Genomic DNA, 9790 nt, shown 5'->3' on the forward strand with positions numbered 1-9790 from the left:
TGTGGCAAAATAATCCACAGCAGAGGAAGTTAAAACCCTGGTAATCTGGTGGACCTCTGAGTGATCGTTTTGCCACACAACTGTTTGCAAGGTCAAGAGTGAACCTCCATGGTGTAGATTACGCTTGCATGCTTCAGTGAGTCAATGGAGAAGTCAACAGTAACATGAACAACAACTCAAATAAATGTATCAACTGATAATAGCTGTGTCAGGGTGCACAATCAAACATACAGGAAATGTGAAATGTGAACATTGGCACAAAAAAAAAGAAAATGCAACATTATTCAAATCGTTTTTAGGCTACGAACCTTTCTTTCAGTATATATTTGAGTTAAAACAGCTTTCTATATGCTACACATTGGCCTCCCGTAATTAAAAGCCCATTAAGGCAGAGGTGGAGCTCTGGCCTCTGATTGTCGGGAGGGAGGCGCCAGGCTGCTGGAGGGTCTCCTCTGCGCGCCCGGCCTCAGTCCGGTGCGTAAAGAGTGCAGAGCAGCGCAGCACAGACCCTCTACCTCTCTCTCTCTCTCGCTCTCTCTCTCTCTCTCTCGCTCTCTCTCGCTCTCTCTCTCTCCACTGCCCGCTGTGTCCTCCCTGCGCCGCCGGGATTACCGTTTCCTCTCCGTCCGAACAGACCTGCTCTCTCAATGAAGCGTGCTTCTTCGCCGTGATTTCTTCGCCATGAGCTGCCTGGATGTGATGTACAAAGTGTTTGGTCCTCAGCCCTATTTCTCCTCCTACAGCCCCTATCACCACCAGGTATGGATCATAAACAGTTCTTAAAGAGCTCGGGCTCTACTTATTGCTGCACTGAGGACTTTGTGTGTGTTATCATGTAAAGGAAACTTTAACATATTTAGTGTTTTAAATCCGTCAATTAAAACGTGGTTCCATGCAAAACAGGACACGGTTGGCCATTCAGCCATTAGAATAACATTTATAAAACATAATCATTAAAGTTCTAAACAATATTTAATATCCTTTATGTCTCCAAAAAACTAAATGTTACTTGCAGAAAGGATCCAGCGTTACATTTGAAGCGATTATAAAACTTTCTTTTGGGTCACCTGTTCATTTATTTCATTTTGGAGTCTTGTACTTCACGCGAGCGTGCACCGGTTATTTGCTCTTTTTCTTTAGTCAGATTTGTGTAGGTCAAAAGAAGAAAGTAAAGAAACTAATATATATTTATTTTATCAAACGCAGATGAGTTGTACTCAAGGCGAAACCGACGGCTTTCAGGCGTCATGTAGTTCCCTGACAAGTTTTACAGAGTTTCGCAGAGGTTTTACAGAAATAACTGTAATGGACAATACATTGCAAACAGCATCATTTTTGCTTTAAATCTTATTCCCATCCTTATGTTACGATGTTGAATGAGTTTACCCCATAATTTAGGATTAAAACCAATAATATGTCATCACGTTGTGCATGTTGATACTATTTTTACACCACAAGTGTCGCATTAGTCGACAAATAAAAATGATTAATGGACCTACAGCATTAATTTCCTTTTCTCATGTGAGATTTTGGTCCGTAAGCAGACTTCATGCATGCGCCAGTGAACAGTCTGAAGGAGGCAGGTATCTGTGAGGCCTTTCCAGCCCGGTTAAAGGAGCTTTTTCCACTCTCTTAAAACTTCTCAGTCAACATGCAGGCATATTTCACATAGTGCCAATACTCACTTTGTCTGTCACCCAAACTGACTCTGGATCAGCCAGTTTACAAAGTTTTAAAATATCTATTTCAGTGTCTTTTAGCAGGATTTGTATGATCCCTTATTTAGTATGGTTTATATTATTCATTTGTTGTTAATATTATTATTTAAAAACACGTTAAAGTTCCATGTCTTACTGTAAATTAAAGTATTTTTTATGCATATGCTGTATGTTTTTGCACCATAATCTGGACCTTATGTTTTTGTATTTATTATAAAAGTAAGTAAAACATTTAAAGGAGAAGAGAAGTGAGTTTTTTTAAGTCAATGTGTGCAGAAGTAATGAGGTGAGAAGTCATTATATGTGAAAATGATAGCAGTGTACAGCAATTTAATTTGATAGAAGTAGCCCTCAATGAAAGCTATCAATATCAACATAAAAGTATTTTCATTTTAAATAACAGCCATTTGTTAACACATAAATGTTTCATATTTTGTGTCAATTTGTACACAACGAGTTTAGATTGATTTAACTATACACCTGTTGTGTCCGAAAATAAAATAAAACACATTTCTGTGAGACTCAGAGGTCAAATAACATTTTGTTTAAAGTCTTTATTGTATCTATAAACCGTGCAAAAAAAAAATCTATGAGATAAACACACTTTCATGATGACACGTATATACATCTGCATGTCCTTCTCAGAAACTGGCATTATATACCAAAATGCAAGACCCCCAGGACAGCGGCAGCCGGCTCGGCCCCGCGGGGCCCCCGGCCATCAAAGTGGAGGACAAGGAGCTTCCGCCGGGAGCCGAGTACCTGAACTCCCGTTGCGTCCTCTTCACTTACTTCCAGGGAGACATCAGCGCCGTAGTGGACGAGCACTTCAGCCGAGCCCTCAGCCACACAACTGTGTACCCTGCCTCCAGCAGCCACAAGGCCGTAAGAGGTGTGTGTGTGTGTGTGTGTGTGTGTGTGTGTGTGTGTGTGTGTGTGTGTCCAAATGTGTGTCAGTGTTGTCCCTCAGTGTGTGTCTGTCAGCATGGAAAAAGCCACTGAAATACCATTTTGACCATCATTGGAACATTCAATTTCCCCAGTGAAGTTCATGAAATGCTTTCATGTTTGTGCTGTGGATGTATGTCATTGTGGTTTCTGCTCTTGTGTTTTTTTTCCGGACTTTATATTGTGTTACTGAGGCTATTAAAAACTGTTATCATTTCCCAGGATTCAGTAACTTTATCTTTTACTCTCATTGGTTATCAGTAACATCTGATTAAATACTGTCATGTAAAGAAACTTTTTCCAGTGATGCAGTCATTTTTGATGGCTGCTGAACGTTTGATTTGAAGCTGTATAGTTCCAGTTTTGCTTTGCTATTCTGTGTTTTAATTTGCCCTTTAAAAAATATATATAGAATATTGAAAGCAGAATTCTGTATAAAACTGTATTTTATTTTGTGTCTAATCAAAATTGGATTGAGTTGAGGTTAAGGGTGACCCATAAACAAGCATGCGATTAATTAAACTATTTTCATAGTGTTAGATGGCATTGGCTGAATATATATTATAAATATAAATATAACAGCTGCCTTAGCTTTTGTTTATTATACTGGCTGTTACTTAAGCGGCAGCTTCCTTCTGCTGTGACTTTGTGTTGAAGTCGATCATAAAGTTAAATCAAATAGTGAGATGGTGAAAATAACACAGAGCAACTACATTATAACAATTTGTTGAGAAACCAACAGTGTTGTCTGTCGCTGTAAGGACGATTATCTTCTTTAAAGTACAGAAAGGCTGAGGGAGAAATGCAATGAAATACCTTGACAGGGGTTGGATTTGGCTTTTAATTACTTCATATTTAGTTCATTATATTTTTCTTCATTTGGAGCGCTGCATGTGTTTAGTTACATGTAATAAGAATTTTAACAATTTCATTTCACGACGTATTTCGCGGGACTTTATATTCCTTGAAGTGTCGGTGCTTCTGTCACACACTTTGTTCTGTCGCACGTCTCGTAAACTTGTGATTCTCTTATTACTGATCTCGTCAGCTCTAGTAACAGGATGCTGAAATAAAATGACATCACCATGTTCAAAATAGAAAGGGGGGATAATAACTCATACAGATTTATGTCTTTATAGTTGTTGTATTTTCAATATTTTGAAATTGAATATTTGTGTATACTCATTCTCTTAGTTAACACCCACATTGCTCTTTATTTCATCTTTCAGGATCATTCCTCAACTTCAGCAGCTTTGTGTAATCTAGCAAATCCAACAAGAAACAAAAATGCAAAAAAAAAGAGCAGAACGGTTTTCAGTGGTTATCAGTGTCAATAATTTATTGATGAGGAGTGGAGTTTATACACTTTAATATGTAAGCACTTTTTCCAAGCCATCCAAGTATTAGTATTACTCTGCATGGGGATATACAATATGGATGCTCTCTCCCAACTCAACATCTCTGTATTTCTAAAAATACAATCTCAAAGTTGTGTTGTATTTTTCTAGGGCTGTCGCTCATGGTTAGTTTCATTATCAAAATGTATTCCTTATGTTCTTCAACACATTTATTCCACCAACAGTCCAAATACCAAAGATAATACATTTAAAATGATATATAACAATAAGAGAAAAGCAGAAAATACTCACATTTAAGTGTCACTCACATTGTTGCTTTGAAAATGAGTCAATTATCAAAATTGTTTCCATCTTTTTTGTCAGTTCACACCAAAAGACACATTTAAAGAGGAACCGTTTAAAATGAGGTATTGTGGCCAGCCACATTAGGTGCCTGAAAGAATTTCTTGTCATTTTTTGAGGGAAAGAATGAAGCTTCAGCCTCAGTAAACAAGCTTCCTTTATAACGTATCTGTGTGGATTTCTCTCCTCATAGATGGATCATTCCCGATGAGCCAGAGAAGTTTCCCTCCGTCTTTCTGGAACAGCTCCTACCAGCCGTCAGTCTCCTCCGCATTGGGCAGCGCTCTGTCGGCTCCCCACTCAGAGCTCCCGTTCCCTGGGGACCCGTACGCCTCCGCCTCCTTGCACAGCCACCTCCACCAGCCCAGCCCCGACTCCTGGCACCCGTCCCATCACCACCACCATCACCACCACCATCCGTACTCACTAGGAGGCTCTATAGGCAGCCAGGGCTCAGCATACCCACGGGCGGGGGTTCACGAGATGTACGGCACAGCGTTCGACCCGCGGTACAGCTCTCTGCTGGTGCCATCGGTGAGGCCTCATCACCGCCTGGGGTCCGGCAGCTCGGTACCGGGGCCCAGCGCGTCGCCCTGTGACCTGGGAGGGAAGGGCGAGTCTGGAACCGGCTCGGCCTGGAGCGGCGCCTTCACCGGAGCTGGAGCGGAGATCGGACTCAATATGGACACAGGTATTGGCATCGCTTTATGACAAGCGTAGTAGAACATCCAAGTGCAGGACGCATCTTTTTCAGATAAAGAATAACTTAATGGGGAGTAAAAAGTGAAGTGCTATTAGCTCGGCTCAGCCAACCTTGTCTACTACAAGTTTATTACAATTTAATTTGTATAGTACTAAATAGTTTTTGTTATTATGTTGTATCGTCAAACGTCAACACTCTCATGGTAGATGCTGAATGTACACAGTGTGGGACTAAGACCAGAGAGTGGGGTTACTTTGGTTGTGGTTAAATGTTGTGTCTCATGAATCAAGTCACTGAGGTCTCTTTCCCCAACTAGCTGCTGATAGTGCCTAACATAACTCTTTAACAATGCATCACTCACTACAAGCAGTCATTATATTGCAAGATTGGATCTTTTCACAAGAAATTAAATATGTTGTCAATCAACATTTCATGGATATGTTTGGCATCATCGTTTGCAACATGCCAGATATTTTCAAAGTTAAAATATCGATCAATTCTTATTCACAAGAACTGCTGTTGATGTTATTGGGAACAACCACAACACATAATATTTATTAAATATTGATGGACATTAATTTTGAGATATGTAGCAGTTTCTTGGGCTTAAAAAGAACAACATGAATGTGCTCGTGTTTTTGTTGAACGGTTAACTGAACGTATCCATCGACAACTGATGTAAGTGAACGTAAGCAATGTTGAGTTAACGTGTTTTTTTTACACGACGCCTGAGGAATTACGGCTCAGCTGCAGCATTCAAAGGAGCATCTATTCCTTTACTGCAAATTCTCAAAAGTCAACTCGACAAGCTCTCTCTCATCAAAGCCTCATTGCTCACATGACCACATTTGTGCACGGCGAGCAGAAATTCTTCCTCGCAATGCAATGCTTTTTTTGCCCCGAATAATGTTCACGTGCACACGCCTGGTTTTTATGTGCATGAGGTTTTACACGCCATAGCATACGCTAAGTCAAAAAATTTAAAAAACGAACAAATAAATGTGAACTAGTTCCTTTTTGGAAGCTTATAGTTCAAAATGAAAAATGTTCAATTAGGAGCGTGAACTCTATTCTGTGTGAATTTCACTTTCTCGTGAGGTGTGAACTTGCACAACATTGGTTACAAATCACACAGAAGTGAAACCGAAAGAGTTGTTTGGTGACTGCGCACCCAAAATCTGCTGGCAATTAAATGACAGCATAGCTAACTCTAACGATATAACCAACGTTTATACATTTGTACGTTCTCAGGAGAACCATTTAAATGATTGGAGCTTAGTGTGCGGCCATTTTATCTTAAACAGATGTGGAAACCACCATTGAAAGCAGCCTAAAGATTTAGAAAATAGCGAAATTGAAGTCAAGCTGACACCTGTCATCATTGATAGCGGTCACATTTTGATGCATTTTCACTGATCCGCATCGACGCACTGAAAATGTCCTGCTCCTTTGGGCCAACACCTGTCTGTTAAACGCACAGCATTCAGAGAACGTGTTAATATTGCTAAAGTGTTTCAATGAAAGCAGCAGTAAGCAACTTGAAAGCATGAAAAACAGATTTAAATGAAGATCCCGCCCCCTCCCCCTCCTGCCCTCCCTCAGATCAATTTACCACAAGTGGTTTGAACCAACAAACCGACTGTCAATCAGCACTTTAACACCAGCTGTAAACTTCCTTTTCTTTTGCCGTCTTGCTTTCATCCCCTCTCCGCCTCGGGCAAATCCTCCAGCTTTTATCAACAAGACATTTGCTCTTCTTGTTCTAATCTCCCCTTTCTTGCCTTTTCTTTCCCTCCACTGCCTTTTATTTTCCTCCTTTTCTTTCCTCCTCTCTCAGGTCTGCAGGCACAAGATAAGAGCAAGGATTTGTATTGGTTTTAGAGACCACTGAGACTCTTCCCCCCACTTCACTCCTACTTCAGCTTTCGCCTCTTTCCTCCGCTCCTGCTGTTGCTCTGCTGATGTGATGGGATGACTGACAGAGAGACTGAAAATCAGTGCCCCGGCAGTTTTGTGCTGTAACTGCTTCTGGTCTACTTGCAGCTCGGTGTTACGGAGGCCTGTGCAGCAGCAGCGCAGCCCTGTTGAGCTGAATGCCGACAGTATGGATATAAAACCAGCGGGGAAACAAAAGTGGCCTCGAGTAGGAGAGACAGAGAATCTGATCTTGACGGATGTGGACAAAGACAAGACTCTTTGTGCTTCTCTCACAGGCAGGGACAACATTCCTAAACTGGAAAAAAGTCTGGGGACAGACAGACAGAAACATGTGTTGTCAAACTCCAAAGACAAGCGCTTGAAGACTTGGCAGGACTTGCCTCACTGGGACAACTGGGCAACAGACACTGGGAGTGTTGTGGCTGGAGGAAAGGCCGTGTTGGTGTTGAGGAGGCCGCACAGCAAGAATTTGGCAGACTGCGAAGGCTGGAGGCCAAACACTTTGGTTTACATGGAGTATTGGTTCAATGTCAACTGAAAAACACTCAGTATTTTGTGGCACTGTAAAAGTTAAATTAAACAGTTTTGACTGATAACGAAAGATATTTAAGTAATGATTTCACAAAGTGTTTCAAATAACAGCTGCAAACAACTTTAGCCGTGTCCCAATGACATGCTGTGTACAGACTCTGAGCATAAGGAGAGATAAAGGGGATGCATACAAACTTATTGATGTAGACTATTGTCCTGTAATGCAATGTACACAAGTTCCCAGTGTACACATTTACATATACCGTAAAGTAGAGCATACAGATACTGTTTATTTAACTAATAATTCATCATTTTGATCGTCAGTTAATAATTTAAATTAAGAGATACAAAACATTTGCTGCTCTGAAATGTGCAGATTTGCTGCTTCTGTATATTGAATACTGCACTGATGTTCATACAAAAGAAGCAATTTAAAGATGTCACTTTGGGGTTATGATTTTGATGATTTGCCCTCTTTTTTTTTTTTTTTAACAAGACACTAAACTATCAATCAAGCCATTGGAAAAATAATGAATTGATTAATAGATAAATGACGATCGGTTTCAGCCCCTATTTAAATATTATTAAAACTGTATGCACGCTCACTGCGAAATGGTAAAACCTGCTTATTTTGGTCGTATCCTTGAGTCACAGAAGAGATGAGCACCATTGTCTGTGAAAAGAGATAATCTCAGGTGTTAACAACTTTCTATGTGGCTGGACCTTTTTAAAGGGCACATGAAAACCCCTGCAGCAGCAGAAGAACCACTATTTCCTGTGTCCATGTAGGGTGTCATCAACTGTCTGATGGGCTCAGTTGGGTAAACACAGCCTCTAACCGACCACAGACACAATGAGGAGGGATATTTTGATTGAGAATAATGCTAACTGGGCGACCGTCATCCCACCTGAAACATCACGCTGACTGTGTCAACAAACAAAATGTAAACCTCAAACTAGTGGCTGCAGAGAGAGAGAAAGAGGGGAGAGGTCCTCTGATGAATGAGGAGAACGACGGCTATTTGAAGCCATTTGACTCTCTCCCTGCTCCCATGCAGCTGTCAACGACAACTGCTCTTCAACTCAGAGAACACACACGCACATGCACACACATACGCACACATACACACGCACACGTCTTCATGAGGTAGTGTGGGCCGTGATTTTTTTTTGTACTTTGTGAGGGCCACTAAAGCTAGAATAATAAAAAAACAAAGCATTTCCTGCTATAGTTTTGATGACCGACTCCTGTTGCCAGGCAGATTTGTTTCTTTTTTTAAGGTTTTTCTCTGAAATTACCCAAACAATGGACCAGTTCCACTTCGATGAGAGGTTTTAGCATTTTATTTCTCCTATTTTAACGTCACTCGCTAATGTCACAGTGTGGACATTATTTGCGTATTTGTTTTGTTTTGATTATAATTTCAATGCGTTTAAACCCAAACTGATTATATTGACTTTAAACATTGTTCTATGAAGATACCATTATCCTGTCAGTAAAGGTGCATCGGTACACTATTTGGAATATGGTTAGACTTTTTTTAATTTGTTTTAATTCCAAACTTCGATATTTCGCTTTAACACTTAATACCAGAAAGATTATTATTTTGATTATATTTTTTAGATTTGTTTATGTTTAAAGACTGAATAGATCAATCTATTCATATGTTCCTGCATAGTGCTTCAAACACAAGCGAATATTAATGTCATAAGACATAAAACAAGATGACTTAATAGAATATAACTAAACTGATTACATCCTCAGCATCGGCAGCATTGGCAGCTCTCAACAGTTTTTGACAGTCCAGATTACGGAGATCCAGCTGCTGTTATAACAAGAACCATGAAAGCTACTCAGTTTGCAGCGTTCACTAGCAGCTTATCCTAGAATATCATTTATATAACTGCACTTAAGAGCTGGATCAAGGACTTCCTTAAACAGTTTTCATAACACAACATCTCCTCAACGGCTTCCTTTTGTGAGATGTGATTGAGTTGTAGGTTCTTAAGATCTTTCCAATGACACTGGTTCTGCTTCAACTGATGAAAGGCAGAATTCTGTAATTGGACTCCAAGGCAAGCTATGACGTTTATTTTGATTAAAAGTGGATTTGTACCTGAATCCACTTCATTACAAATGAAAAAGAGTACCGACACTATTTTTATATCACTCAATTATATCACTGGATCAAGAAATGTACATCACAGTAGAACACATTTAATTAGGCAACCATTTACAGACTGAATTACCA

The 9790-nt window shown here is 40.1% G+C and overlaps 1 protein-coding gene across 1 annotated transcript; it reads left to right on the plus strand.

The window, feature by feature from the left end:
* Positions 1 to 681: 681 nt before the first annotated feature.
* vgll2a (vestigial-like family member 2a) lies at positions 682 to 7576 on the plus strand (the record flags this gene model as incomplete). Its single annotated transcript, XM_079214782.1, has 4 exons — positions 682 to 759; positions 2364 to 2610; positions 4560 to 5057; positions 7113 to 7576. 4 exons carry the CDS (start codon positions 682 to 684, stop codon positions 7160 to 7162), a joined length of 873 nt encoding a protein of 290 aa, XP_079070908.1. The 3' UTR covers positions 7163 to 7576.
* Between the last annotated feature and the right edge of the window lie 2214 nt (positions 7577 to 9790).

Source organism: Taurulus bubalis, assembly GCF_910589615.1.
Source record: "Taurulus bubalis genome assembly, chromosome: 3".
Lineage (NCBI taxonomy): Eukaryota > Metazoa > Chordata > Actinopteri > Perciformes > Cottidae > Taurulus > Taurulus bubalis.